Source organism: Sus scrofa, chromosome X (genome assembly GCF_054392235.1).
Source record: "Sus scrofa isolate SSC_HxYL_T2T_F1_AM1 chromosome X, Sscrofa_HxYL_maternal_Yorkshire_Landrace_v2.0, whole genome shotgun sequence".
Lineage (NCBI taxonomy): Eukaryota > Metazoa > Chordata > Mammalia > Artiodactyla > Suidae > Sus > Sus scrofa.
The window spans coordinates 117,755,524-117,769,712 of NC_139401.1; the positions used below are offsets into that span (position 1 = coordinate 117,755,524).

The 14,189-nt window shown below is 50.2% G+C and overlaps 1 protein-coding gene across 37 annotated transcripts in view; it reads left to right on the forward strand.

Annotated features, from left to right (window-relative positions):
• Positions 1-7,818, forward strand: part of ARHGAP36 (Rho GTPase activating protein 36) — a 169,115-nt gene extending 161,297 nt beyond the window's left edge. For 36 of the 37 annotated variants that reach the window (XM_085006544.1, XM_085006543.1, XM_021080172.2 and 33 more), the window contains 10 exons: positions 1,156-1,221; positions 1,786-2,030; positions 2,245-2,437; positions 2,652-2,707; positions 2,942-3,092; positions 3,524-3,672; positions 3,857-4,033; positions 4,276-4,373; positions 4,512-4,618; positions 6,602-7,818. In XM_085006544.1, the coding sequence (XP_084862670.1) occupies positions 1,156-1,221; positions 1,786-2,030; positions 2,245-2,437; positions 2,652-2,707; positions 2,942-3,092; positions 3,524-3,672; positions 3,857-4,033; positions 4,276-4,373; positions 4,512-4,618; positions 6,602-6,759 (1,400 nt within the window). In that variant the 3' untranslated portion in view covers positions 6,760-7,818. Of the gene's footprint in view, positions 1-1,155; positions 1,222-1,785; positions 2,031-2,244; positions 2,438-2,651; positions 2,708-2,941; positions 3,093-3,523; positions 3,673-3,856; positions 4,034-4,275; positions 4,374-4,511; positions 4,619-6,085; positions 6,194-6,601 lie in introns of all 37 variants that reach the window. The other variant, XM_085006546.1, reaches the window with a different exon arrangement.
• The last annotated feature ends 6,371 nt before the right edge of the window (positions 7,819-14,189 follow it).

The following is a 14,189-nucleotide window of genomic DNA, read 5'->3' on the forward strand; positions in this document are numbered from 1 at the left end:
AGACTCTCCTCTGGTCTCGGACCTGGCCGGTTCTCCTGGCTCTGGAGAACTGAGGGAGTGGGAGTTGAAGGGTGTTTGGTGAACTGGAAAGAGGTAAAGAGGAGTTGAGTTGGGTCGAAGACGGGGGGCTCGAGGGCCAGTAAGACCCGCAGATATCAGGGACAGACAGGTGGACAGAGGACAGGTAAAGAGACAGACGCACCAGGTGCGGTGGGTGCTAGAACGAATCAGAACGAGGTGGCAGCGCAGAGGGACACTTAGAGAGGACTGGGACAGACAGAGACAGCGCGGTTGAGAGTAAAGAGAGATACCGAGACAGAGAGAGACACGCGCCAATCCGGGCGTGGAACGGGAGGGCGTTGCGGGTGCGGGGAGCGGCGGCGGAAGGTGCGCTGGGAGCGCTGCCCACCTCTGCTGGACGCAGGGGAGCGAGAGGGACCCAGCTCGGGACGCGGGGCGAGCGCGCCAGCGGTCTCTGCGGTGCGGGCGCCGATTCGGGGGCCGAGGGGAGGGGGGAGGGGGGCGCGCGAGCCGAGGGGCGCTGCGGCAGTGGTGAAAAGTGCACGGGCCGGCAGGTCCGCTAGGCGCGCGCGGCAGGCGCAACCTAAAAAGGGGCGCAGCAAAGGGCCCGGAGACCCGGCGGGTAGCCACCGCTGCGGGGGTCGGAGTGCGCGGACAGCCCAGGGTCGCCGCTTCTCCAGCCGCCGCAGCGCGGGGAGCCGACGGCATCCCGGGCGCGAGCGCGCCCGCAGTAACTTAGCGACCCCTACTCGCGGCGCCGCCGCCGCAGGCAGAGCCCCTCCCCTCGCCTGTTGCGCTGTCCCGCCGCCTCGGAGCCCCGGAATTTCTGTTTTAAGCGTCGTGATCAGCTACTGCTGGTGCGTAACAAGGTGCGCGCTGCGCACGCGGCGCCTTACAGGATCTGGTTTGGTGAAATCCTTGAGTCTCCTGTGTGGCAGATGGGACTGGTCCCGTTTTCAAACGGGGAAACTGAGGCTGAGTGAAAGCAAAACACTTTTCCAGGGCTGGACCGAGCTGTTTGCCCCTCCCTACCTCCTTCCGAATCCCTGGGGATCAATGCATTGCGATGTTTTAGTCACTTATCAAATCCTCTGTGTGTGAGAGTGCGTGTGTTTTCTTTTTCTCTTCCCATAGCTCTACCGACTGACCGTCCAAACACCTTGGAGAAGTGGTTTCTGATTCTGAGAGGACAAGAGAGGGGTGAGGGGCTCTCGTACTTTCCTTAGTTAAAGACATGGAATTCTGCACCCCTCCCGTCTGGCGTCCCTGGCCCCTGGAGACAGACAGGAGCCCACAGTCCCCGGGGGCACTCGCCACACCCCCCTACCCCTACCCCGCTTTCCAGAAACTCTACAGGGAATGGTTTCAGGAAATGGCGCACTAGCTGCGGGAGTGCGGGGCGGTCCCATCAGATCTGCCTAAAGCTTTCTTGGTGGATCCACCCCAGACAGATCGCCCAGAAGAAATTGCCCTCGTTGCTTCAAGGTGGTCACCACCGACCCCCCCCCCGCCCGCCCGCCCGCCCGCCCCCGGCAGGACTTAAGGCAGGGACCCCGTCGGGGTCGTTGAGTGGAGCCAGTCCTTCAGCCAGACCACTGCAAGGTCTAGTTGGCTCCCTCTCCAGGGAGGGGCGCTGCGGGTCTGACGGGGTGCGGTTGGCTGTGGGCGGTTGCTTAGACGAGTGCTACAGCCCCTGCAGTTCCTCCTGATTTAAGAGCTGCGGAGCATAGACGTTTCTCATTCTTTCTCTCCCTGGCTCCCCAGCCGTATCTCTCAAGACGTTTGGCATTCGTCTGGAAGAGGTGCTGGTGAACGAGCTGACCCGCCGAAAGCAACTTGAGCTGAGAGCCGCGATGCAGGTCGAAGAAGCCACCACCGGTCGGGCTGGGGGCCGTCGTCGTCGTCGGGGAAACGTGGTGCAAAGGGTGTTTGGCCGCATCCGGCGCTTTTTCAGTCGTAGACGGGATGAGCCCTCCCTGCCCCGGGAGTTCACTCGTCGTGGGCGTCGTGTGAGTTAAACCCTCCAGGTTTCAGGCAGGGGCGGGAGGGTCAGGACCTGTGTCCTCAGAGGGGAGGGGAGCTGAGCAGAACTTGTTGGAGGGGTGTAACTGGCTTGCCACAGAGAGAATGTCTCCTCAGGAAGGTCCGAAGGCCCCCCCCCTCCGCTCCCACCCCCCCCCCCGCCCGCTCCCCCATTTTAAGATCTTCTCGTTTTCTCCACAGGGTGCAGTGTCTGTGGATAGCCTGGCTGAACTGGAGGACGGGGCCCTGCTGCTGCAGACCCTGCAACTTTCCAAGATCTCCTTACCAATTGGCCAGCGACTTCTGGGATCCAAAAGGAAGATGAGCCTCAATCCGATTGCTAAGCAAATCCCCCAGGTCGTGGAGGCTTGCTGCAGCTTCATCGAGAAATATGGTAAGGGGCCGAAAATGAGAGTTAAGGCAAGGTAGGAGGCAGTGAAGGAGAAAGAATTGTATTCAAAGGATAAGGAGAGGAGAGAGGTCAAAGGGTGAAGCGCTTGGAACAGTCCCCTGCTGCCATTTGGGGCTGGGCTGCAAGGGTGGGGGGAAGGGAAATGCTGTGTGCAGTTCTGGGAAAGACCAGAGATACTTAGCCTCTTTTCTTTCAGGCTTAAGCACGGTGGGGATTTTCACCCTGGAATATTCTGAGGAGAGAGTGCGCAAGGTAAATCAACTGTTTACACTTCTGTTCCTTGAATGAGAAAAAGGGGGGGACGCTTCCCCAGGGGGGCTTCCCCAACAGGCCTGGCATGGGGAGCAAGGTCTTCCTTCTAGCCCCTTAGGCACACCCAATGGCAGCCACCTCCACTGGAGCCTGAGACTTACTGAAGGAATGGCCGGGAGGGAGCCCATGGCGGGCAGGGCAGTCAGGGCACGTGTATTCTCTCCCTTTTTCTAGCTCCGTGAAGAATTTGATCAAGGGCTGGATGTCGTGCTGGATGACACTCGGAATGTGCATGATGTGGCCGCACTCCTCAAGGAGTTTTTCCGTGACATGAAGGACTCTCTGCTGCCAGATGATCTGTACATGTCCTTCCTCCTGACAGCAAGTGAGTCCCTCCCTTGTTGGTCAAGGAAGGGAAACAGCACGGGGTTTGTGGGGGTCTGGGGACAGAGCTCAGGCTGCAAGACCCCCCCCCACAAGGACCTAAGGCAAAATGAACATCAGAAGATGAAAGCACCTCTCCAGATTCCATTATAAGTCTGTTGTTTGGAAATTTCTCTAGAGCTTCTTGAAGCTGTGTGCACCCTCTCAGGGCAAAGAAGAACCTGGGTTCTGTAGCGGGGGTCTGATTTTGATGAGAGCCCTTCTTGCTTTTAGGGGTCCAGAACTCAAATACTTGGGGAGTGAGCAAAGAGAAGATGCCTGGGTGCTTTCTTCATAGCCTTCGGCAGTTCTCAACCAGAATCACGTCTCTCGTTGTATCAGGCTGCTGCCAAGGCTCGCCCCCTAAGCCAGTACCTGTTTTCCTTCCTCCAGCTCTGAAGCCGCAGGATCAGCTTTCTGCCCTGCAGTTGCTGGTTTACCTGATGCCACCTTGCCACAGTGACACCCTGGAGCGTCTGCTGAAGGCCCTGCATAAGATCACTGAGAACTGCGAGGACTCCATTGGCATTGATGGACAGCTGGTAAAAAGCTCTGGGACAGTGTAGTGAGAGTTATAGCAGGGGACATGCGTGAGAGTATGTAAGAGCAAGACAGAGCTAGTAACAGCGAGACAGAAGGAGGGAAACAAGAACAAAGAGAGTCCTCTCTATTGGTTGAACTTCCATTACTACTTCAGTTGATCACTCTCTGCTTTCCTTTACCCAGGTTTTGGGCAATCGCATGACCTCCACCAATTTGGCTTTGGTGTTTGGATCTGCTCTCCTGAAGAGGGGGCAGTCTGCCAAGAGGGAGTCCAGGAAGACAAGACTGGGCATTGACCACTATGTTGCTTCTGTCAATGTGGTCCGTGCCATGATCGATAACTGGGATGTGCTCTTCCAGGTAGGTGGAAGCTTTGGACACACTTGTTTCACAGCTCGCTCTCGCTCCTGTTCACAAGGCAAGGAAGAGTTCTACATACATCCCCAAGGGGAGCCAAAGCAGGCAGTCACAGGTCTTCCAGTCTAGAAATCCTTCCTTCATTAGCTGGCCATGATGCCTTCAGTTCTGGGTCCCAGAGAGAGATGAATATAAAATTTAAAATGTCGTGTGATAAAGGCTAACCTTGCTAATTGTACCCTCAGGTGCCTCCCCATATTCAGAGGCAGGTGGCTAAGCGTGTGTGGAAATCCAGTCCCGAAGCCCTTGATTTTATCAGACGCAGGAATTTGAGGAGGATCCAGTGAGTGTTTTCTGAGTTGTGTTCGTTTTTAGCCTGAAGGAGGGTCTCCTATGGGGGCTTCCACCCCCCCAGGCCATCTTTGTGTTAGTCAAGCGAGTGTACAAACTGACTGGCTTTTTCAAATTCCTTCCCCCTCAGGAGTGCACGGATAAAGATGGAAGAGGATGCTTTACTTTCTGATCCAGTGGAAAACTCTGCTGAAGTCCGGGCTGCTGTCCTTGCTCAAAGCAAGCCCTTTGATGAAGGTCAGTTCCCTGCTGGAGGTCAGACCCTTGCTGAAGGTCAGGCCCTTGCTGAAGGTCAGGCCCTTGGTGAAGGTCAGGCCCTTCCTGAAGGCCAGGTCTTTGCTGAAGATGAGCCCCTTGAGGAAGATGAGTCCTCTGAGGAAGATGTGTCAGTCAATGAAGAACTAGTATTTGAGTATCTCAATCAAGGAATAGTCTTTGGTGAAGTCCAAGGTCTCGAGATTCCAAATGACCTTGAAATTCAGGGCCCCCATCTCGAAGGCATTCCAGAGCTTGATGAAGAAGAGGAAGAAGAGGAAGACGATGATGATGATGATACCCTGAATTTTGATGATCTTCCTCCCCTTGAGGACATTCTAGATCCTGATGATGAAATCCCAGAACTCATTGAAATCCCAGACTTTGAAGAAATACCATATTTTGATATGGTTCCAGAGCCTGAAGGAGTCCTATATGTGCAGGAAATCCCAAACCCTGGAGAAAACCCAAACCACGACCTTGAAGAAGGGCCAGATTTTGAAGATTACCAAAATCTTAACCTTGCAGAAGTTCCCTATCTTGATGTAATCCTGAACAACGAAGAAGCCCCTGTCACTGATGAAATCCCAGACCATGCTGATGACTCAGATGATGATGAAAACCCAGATTCTGGAGAAGATCCCAATCTTGAAGAGGTCCCAGCCCTTGCAGAAATCCCGAATGATGAAGCCTCAACTGCTGAAGAAGTTCCAGACCATGAAGAAGCCCTAGAGGTCAGTGGGATTTCAGACTCTGATGAAGACCTTGATTTTGACGAAGTCCCAGCTCTCCATGTCGTCCCAAGCCCCGAAGAAGCCCCTGGTGGTCATGAAGTCCCAAATCATGAAGAATCCCTAGAGGTTAATGGACTCTCAGACTCTGAAGAAGACCCCAATCTTGAAGAGGTTCCAGCTCTTGATGGAGTCCCAAACGATGAAGAAATCTCAGATACTGAAGAAATTCCAGACTATGAAGAAACTCCAGAAGACAATGAAATTCCTGGCTCTGAAGCAGAGTCCAGCCCCGAAGAGGTCCCAGCTCTCCATGTGGTAACGAGCCCTGACGATGTCTCCAATCTTGACGAAATTCAAAATCAGGAAGAATCCTCAGATGTGAGTGGAGTCTCACACCATGAAGAAGCCTCAGAGGCCGAAGAAATTCCAGGACACAGAGAAGCCTCAGATGTCAGTGGAGTCCAAGACGCTGAAGAAAACCCCAGTCTTGAAGAAGACTCAGTCGAAGACGAAGTCACCAGTGTGGCTCCAGAGCCTGAAGACGTCTCCCTTCTGAATACGATTCCAGACCCGCAGCCAGACCTAGCCGTCCATCTGGAAGAAATCATGAATGTGGAAGCAGTTCCAATGCCTAATAGTCTGGACTCTAAAGGAGCCCAGAATCCAAAGGCCACCCAGCTCAGTAAGAAAGATGCAGATGTTACATTTCTTGTAGATACCACCTTCCTTAAAAACAAGTCGCAGCCTGGCCAGGTCATGGACTCCAGGTCCTCCTCAGAGTCAGTGAAGACCAACACGTGCTTTCTCCCCTCCATGAAGTGCTGTAAGCTTCCGGCTCCAGCTTTGTTCCTCATGTGCTTAGTGAAAGCAGTCAGGCTGGTGGTAGGGTGGTGGTGGTTGTTAGGAGGCCGCCCACTTCCGCGCTTCCCTGGTGGTGTTGCCCATTTGGTCTAAGCACGGGGTCTCTGTCTCCCTCTTTCTGGTCCCTGACACAGCCCGGCCTTCCTGGCCCCTCCCCACACCCAGCTTCCCCAGTGGGGCTAGACGGAGCGCTCTCTGTTCCACTGCTAGGCTGTGGTTTTCGTACATGTCAAATGGGGATCACCATTTCTGCCCTAACTTCTTGCCTCGTGTTGTATTCGAAGCTCAAAAGGGGGTCTCAATCCCTTGCGTGCTGTGCAAAGTGTGACGTGTAGAAACATAAGGAGTTAACATTGTTACTATTTTCCAGATTCCTCTGAGGAGCCAGCTGTGCCTCCCGGCACTGCCCGTTCCCATGACGATGAGGAAGGAGCGGGTAACCCCCCCATTCCGGAGCAAGACCGCCCATTGCTCCGTGTGCCCCGGGCGAAGGAGGCCCAAACTGGCATCGGCTACTTCTTTCCTTAGATGTTTTCCCTTCTGTCTCGTGCCGGACAGGGGAAAAGGGTGGGGGTAGACCTGGGATGTCACAGGAAACATTGTGAAGAGTCTCGAAGGTAAAGATCTGAGGCTTAGAAGGAGTTCCACCTGATGCTCGGGTCAGGCTGAGAATTCCAAACACACTGCCGGCCCCTTCCCTGGGGATGCTTGGTCCCTTCAGCTGGTAAAAGCAGAGATGTTTCTGTGTCATGCTCAGGCACCCTGGTGCTACCTTGCCTCTCTCTTTCACCCCTGATCCGGGCTTTCCCTTACTACAGCTGTTCCTTTCATTGATGTGACATTTGTGGTAAACACCTGTCTCAGAGAAGCTCGCAAATCTCGAGGTGCTTTCCCTCCCCCAAAGGGAATTGCATGCTTTTCCTGACTTTCCTCCCCTCCTCCTAAGAGCTCGATTGGAAAGACCCTCAAGAGGCATGCTAGGACGTTAGGTCAGCCTCCTGACAGCTGACGATGAATGCTAAACCATGTCACACCAACTCAGAGCCGTGTCCCAGCAGCAACTCCACCGCCTCAGGATAATTTTTTCCAAATTATTTAGACCAATGGCTCGTCAAACAGCTGCCCCCCCCCCCAAATCCTGGGACACCTGACTAGCTTATCTGGGTTCAAAAGTTAGAGGAACAATTTGATTTTATTACCTAGATCTGTTTTACGGACAGCTGGTAGTTACATCCCATTGTTAGCAAAACAGCTAGTTAGGTATGGACACATAATTCCAAGTAGTAAAAGTCACCTAATTACAAACGTTCTCCAATATCATCTCTGTAGTTCCTCTATGCAGGGCGGTGAACAAATTCGCGGGACATGCTCTGGTAACACGCAGATATGGGTTACGTATGACATCCAAAATTACAGCAGTTATTGATGGGTAACAACTGCTAAGGTCCATAGAATGAAGAATGTACTGTATTGAGGGATAGAAATTGATCACACAATGGCTAACAACCACAGAGCTCGAAGATTTGTGATTGTCAAAACTTCTCTGGAATTTAGTCATTAATAAACATCTGTATTGTGACAGCAGCATATTCATGGCTTACTGTGTGTTTTTTTTAATGTGAAATTTTGGTGGTGAATTGGGGTGGAGAAAAATGGATAAAGGGGGATCGATGTGTGATACAGCGGAGGAGAGGATGAGGAATAGGGGAGGGGGTGATGGGGAACTGAAGGGAGAGATTGATGGGAAATAGAAGGGGTGACATGGCATCACGGGATGGGGAGAAATGGAATAAGGGGGCGAAGGCAAATAAAAGGGGGTGATGGGGCATAAAGAAGAGGGGTGATAGAGAATAGAGGTGATGCAGAGAAATGGAATCAAGTGCTGAGGTGGAATAAAGGGGGCCGATGTGGGGTCAAGGGAAGGGGACGATGGGGGATAGAGGGGAGGGGCTGACATGGGATAAAGGGGTGGAGAGAAATGGAATACAGAGGGGGTGATGTGGGGTCAAGGGGAGGAGAGGATGAAGAATAGAGGGGAGGGAGTGAGGGGAATAAAGAGGGGGTGATATATGATAAGGGGGTGAAGAGAAATGGAATAAGGGGGTGAAGTCAAAGGGAGTGAGAGGGCATAAAGAAGAGGGGTGATCGAGGGAATGGAGAGAAATGGAATCAAGTGCTGAGGTGGGGTAAAGGGGAGGGGGTGATGGGGAATAGAGGGAAGGCGCTGACATGGCCTAAAGGGATGGAGAGAAATGAAATAAAGGGATGTGGGCTGGGATAAAGGGAGGAGATGATAAGGACTAGAGAGGAGAGGTGATGGGGAATAGAGGGGAGGAAGTGATGGGGAACAGAGAGGAGGGGTGATGTGGGATAAGGGTGTGGAGAGAAATGGAATCAGGGGCGAGGTGGAATAAGGGGGGCGATGTGGGGTAAAGGAGAGGGGACGATGGGGAGTAGAGGGAAGGGGTGGTGTGATGGGAATATAGAGAGGAGGACTGACATGGGTTAAGGGATGGAAAGAAATGGAATAAAGGGGTGAAGTCAAATAAAGTGGGGTGATGGAGAATAGAGGTGATGCAGAGAAATGGAATCGGGGGTGAGATGGAATAAAGGGGGTGAAGTGGAGTAAAGGGGAGGAGGTGATGGGGAATAGAGGGGAGGGGCTGACGTGGGATAAAGGGGTGGAGGGAAATGGAAGAAAGAGGGGTGGAGTTCCCGTCATGGCGCAGTGGAAACGAATCCGCCTGGGAACCATGAGGTTGTGGGTTCGATCCCTGGCCTCGATCAGTGGGTTAAGGATCCGGCGTTGCCATGAAGCCATGAACTGTGGTGTAGGTCGAAGACGCAGCTTGGATCCTGCATTGCTGTGGCTGTGGTGCAGGCTACAGCTCTGATGTGACCCCTAGCCTGGGAACCTCCATACGCCGCAAGTGCGGCCCTAGAAAAGGCAAAAAGACAAAAAAAAAAAAAAAAAAAAAAAGAGTGGTGATGTGGGGTAAATGGGAGGGGGCAATGGGGAAGAGAGGAGAGGGGGTGATGGGGAATAGAGGGGAGGGGCTGACGTGGGATAAAGGGGTGGAGGGAAATGGAATAAAGGGGTGGACTTCCCGTTGTGGCGCAGCGGAAACGAATCCGACTGGGAACCATGAGGTTGTGGGTTCGATCCCTGGCCTTGCTCAGTGGGTTAACGATCCGGTGTTGCTGTGGCTGTGGTGTAGGTCGCAGACGTGGCTCAGATCTGACATTGCTGTGGCTGTGGCGTAGGCCGGTGGCTACAGCTCCGATTAGACCCCTAGCCTGGGAACCTCCATATGCTGCAGGAGCGGCCCTAGAAAAGGCAAAAAGACAAAAAGAAAAAAAAAAAAAAAAAAAAAAGAGGGGTGATGTGGGCTAAATAGGAGGGGGCAATGGGGAATAGAGGGGAGGGGCTGACGTGGGGTAAATGGATGGAGAGAAATGGAATAATGAAGGGTGACATGGGATAAAGGCGAGTAAGATGGAAGAAAAGTAACTGAATAAAGAGAACGGAAGGGTTAAAGTAGAATAAATGCTTAAGGAAGTATGAAGGAGAACTAGGGGAAAGGAGTAAAGCTTAGGAGGAGGACCTCTTACAGGAGAAAAGAGGAGGATAAAGGGAGAGGTTGCTAGGTGTTCTCAACTAAGAAACTAAGAAATTCCCACTGGATTGGTCAAAAAGGAAAATCTAGAAACATCTGGAGACATAAGGTTTCCAAGGGTAAGAGAAGAATGTGATTGACAGGATCTCCAACCTTTCTTGAACGCTTAAGACATCATGAGATGCTTGGAAATTTCCCATGTCAGGGACAGGGCCCCAGAAAGTGGAATTGGTTTGTATTATTTATTTTTGCACACTATGCTTTAGGAGATTTCCTTGTGTGGAGTTTTACAGACAGTGGAAAGGTAATATTGAGTCCCTCCTGTAATCTTTATTATTTTATAACACCAACAGCAATTATGACAGTTCACACATATTCAGTTATTGGAAATGTGTCTAAAGCTTTACTTGTATCATTTTATTTAATATTCACGACTCTGTGAGATACATGTTACCTCCATCCTCATTTTCTTCTTGAGGAAAATGAGATAAAGAGAGGTCCAATAATCTGCCCAAATTATACATCTGGTTTGTGGAAGACAGCCAGTATTCAAAGCTGGAGTGTTTAACCACTAGATTACACTGGTTTATCCATTTTAGAATTCTTCCTCTGACACAAAGATGCATTGTGATGTCTGCATTCAGTGTTTTGGATGGGATTGGCACTAGTAACCAGCAAGCCTCAGGTTCCTTCCTTCTAAGTTCTTTCTCCAGACAAGCTGTTAGACAGTAACTGTGATATCTCAAGCAGACCCCAGAAGTTGTATCTAGGATCCACAGATACGGAGTTCCCGTGGTGGCACAACTAGTATCCACGAGGATGCGGGTTCCATCCCTGGCCTCGCTCAGTGGGTTAAGGATCCCGCGTTGCTATGGCTGTGGTGTAGGTCAGTAGCTATAGCTCCAATTCGACCCCTAGCCTGAGAATCTCCATATGTGGCGGGTGTAGCCTTAAAAAAAAAAAAAAAAAAAAAAGGAAAAGAAAGAAAGAAAAAGAATCCGCAGTGGAAATGTAGAATGCCTCCATTCGAACTCTCTGTTATATGAATGGTCACACTAGGGCTCATATTTGGAAGGGACTTACTTGAGGTCAGTGATCTCTATTAAGATTCAGACAGGACTTCTGATAGCCATTCCAGGATTTTATGAAGCCCAAATAGTATCATGTATCCCTGGAAAAGTTTACTGTGCTTTTCCCACTCCACTAAAAACCAACAAATAGGCCAGATAACAAACAGGTAAGTAGGTTGATTCAAAACATTCCTTTCACTTCCTGGCCTTCCTTGAAACCAGGCTGTCTCCGGACAGCACTGCTGCCCCTATGTTCCTCTCTAATGCTGACTACCAACCAAGGAGTTGGGGATGAGACTGCTGAGTAGGTGTGGGTATTATCCTCACCCTTCCCCATCCTCTAAGGACCAGATCAACAAGCTTCCTTGCCACTCCAAGTGCTCTCATCCTAGGTGACCCCAATAATACCTACGTGGACGACCCATCCTGCACACACTAGCTTTTTTTCCTTTAACTTTACTCCTTAACCACCTGCTGCCACTTGGTGTCACTGGGCATGACTCCACTCCCCAAAAGCTCAGTATCCCATTTGGACTCAAGTCTCCTAACAATGACTAGATCCCACATCATCTTCTATTTGGCCTTGTCAAGATGTTTAGTGCCTCAAGACGTGTCGTTTCTTCGCTTATGCATGCAGGATCTCAGGACATATTAATTTAGAATTGACTGTATCTTCATCCCTTTGCCCTCAAAATACCATGTCTGTACTATTAACGTTCAGCCTTGGGTCCCTCCACACCTCTGACTTCTTCAATCTCATAATGACCACCGTGAAAGTCGTAGCCCTCCAAATATTGGTGCATCTAATAGTTAGAACTGCCAACCTCGGCTGGGCCCTTAGGCCATGCAGCAATCCTTTTGCAAGTCCCAGGTCATGTCCTTCTGTAATTCTCTCATTCATATTCCACTCCTATATCATTCCCCTCAAACAACAGCACCATTCGCTTGACCTCATCCCCAATGCATCCTCTCTTCTACTTTATTCTTGTATATTTTCCTCTTCTTTTTCTAGTTTCTTAAGGTAGGAACTTAGATGATTGATTTTCTCTTTTTAATGTAAATATCCAGTGCTTTAACAGTGTACCACAAGTTTCAACATGTAGTATTTTCCTTCAGTTCAGTATATTTTAAAATTTCCTATAAGACTTTCTCATTGACCAATGGATTATTTCGACGGTTTGTTTATAAGTGTTTTGGAGATTTTTGTGTCATCTGTTAAAGATTTGTAGTGCTGCCTGGCTCACCTGTTGTAGATGGGATTTTTCATTTGATCCAGAAAAAGAACAAGCCTACCTGGGTCACCTTCTATGTCTAAAACTATGCTGGTGTTCAGGAAACGACAGCCTTGAGCTGCCTTTATCAAGATGTCTTGATGCTGTGCTGTTTCTCCAGTTCTAGAGTCCCCAACCTTCCTCTTTTATCTTTTAGAATTCTCCTTTGGCTTTCTCTGAAATTATTTCCAGTGCTTAGAGTTGTACTTGGTAGGGAAGAGCTTGGGAGAAAAAAGGTCTATGTGATCTTGTTCTGAGTGGAAGTCTCCGGGTTATTTAAAAAAACCTTTCTTTAGATATAGTTTCCACAATTTGCAATCTATAATTTAGAGAGTACAGTTCAATAGTGTTAGTGTATTTCACAGAGTTGTGCAACCATTGCCATAATCTAAGTCATATTTTTATCACTCCAAAAAGTAACCATGTGCCAATTAGCAGTCAGTCTCTATCTTCCCTAACCCCTAAGTCTAGGCAATCACCCAACTACTTTCTATTTCTACAGACTTCCCTACTCTGGACATTTCATGTAAGTGGAATAATACAATATGTAATCTTTTGTGACTAGCTTCTTTCATGTACCATAGTATTTTCAAGATTTAACCATGTTACAACATGTATCAGAACTTCATTCTTTTTTCACATCAAATAATATTTTATGGTATGAATATACAATATTTAATTCATATTGACCTACAAATAATGATGTTGAGTACTTTTCATATTCCCCCGATCCTTTGGTCATATGTCTGTGTAAGTCTTCCTCCTGTTTTCAACTGAAATTTTGGCCAGATCCTGAATTGAGCGCAGCAACGTGCAGCGCCTCTGCACAGGGCCCCCCAGCAAGCTGAGGTGTCCACACAGCTGCTTCCCATGAGCAACGCAGGCCTCAAATGCGGGGAGTGAGGCCTCTGCCTGCGGCCCCCCATAAGTGCATGAAACCAAACTAAACACCAAGGGAATAAAAGGCTTGCGATAACGTCATATTGGGATTGGAAAAAACATATTCAACTATCAGGATTTTAAATCTTTCTTTGAGATGGGATTAAGATGGCGGAATAGAAGGACCGGAGCTCAACTTCCCTCCTAAAAACAACAACATTCACAACTAAAGGCTGAGCAATCTGCACTCCAATGGACCGGAAACCTTAAAAAAGATACCCGCCTCCAGAGGACAAAGGGGAGGCCACATCAAGAGGTAGGAGGGGCGATTTCGCGATATAAACAACCCCATACCTCCCGGGTGGGAAGCCCCACAGACTGGAAACTAACTGGTTCACAGAGACTCACCTACAGGAGTGAGAGTTCTGAGCCCCACATCAAACTCTCATGTGTGGGGATCTGGCACAGGGAGAAAGAGCCCCAGAGCATCTGGCATTGAAGGCCAGCGGGGCTCGTGAGCAGGAGCTCCATGGGACTGGGAGAAATGGAGACCCCATTCTTGAAAGGTGCACACAGATGTTCACATGCACTGGGTCCCAGGGCAAAGCAAAGTCTCCATGGGAATCTGGGTCAAACCTGACTGCAGTTCTTGGAGGACATCCTGGGAAAACAGGGGTGAACGTGGCTTGTTGTGAGGGACGGACATTGAAGGCAAAGCTCTCTGGAATATTCAGCAGCTGCCTTTCTCTGGAGGGGGCCATTTTGGGAAAATCTGGCCCCACCTGTCAGTCAGCACTGAGGCAAACAACAACCCAGGTGGGATCACAGCCCCTCCCCTCAGTAAACAAGCTACCTAAAGACCCCTCAGGCACACAGCAGCCCCTAATCCCATTCAGAGACTAAGCCCCACCCACCAGAGGGATTAGAATCAGCTCCACCCACCAATGGGCAGGCATCAGCCCCTCCCATCAGGAAGCCTACAGCAAGCCCCCCATACCGACTTCAGCCACAAGGGGGGCAGACACCTGAAATTTTGGATTAAGTGTTAAAAGGTTTTTTAATATATGCTGGATAATTTTTTCCCAGCTTGTGACTTGTTTTTCTTTCTTTTTTAGGGCCAC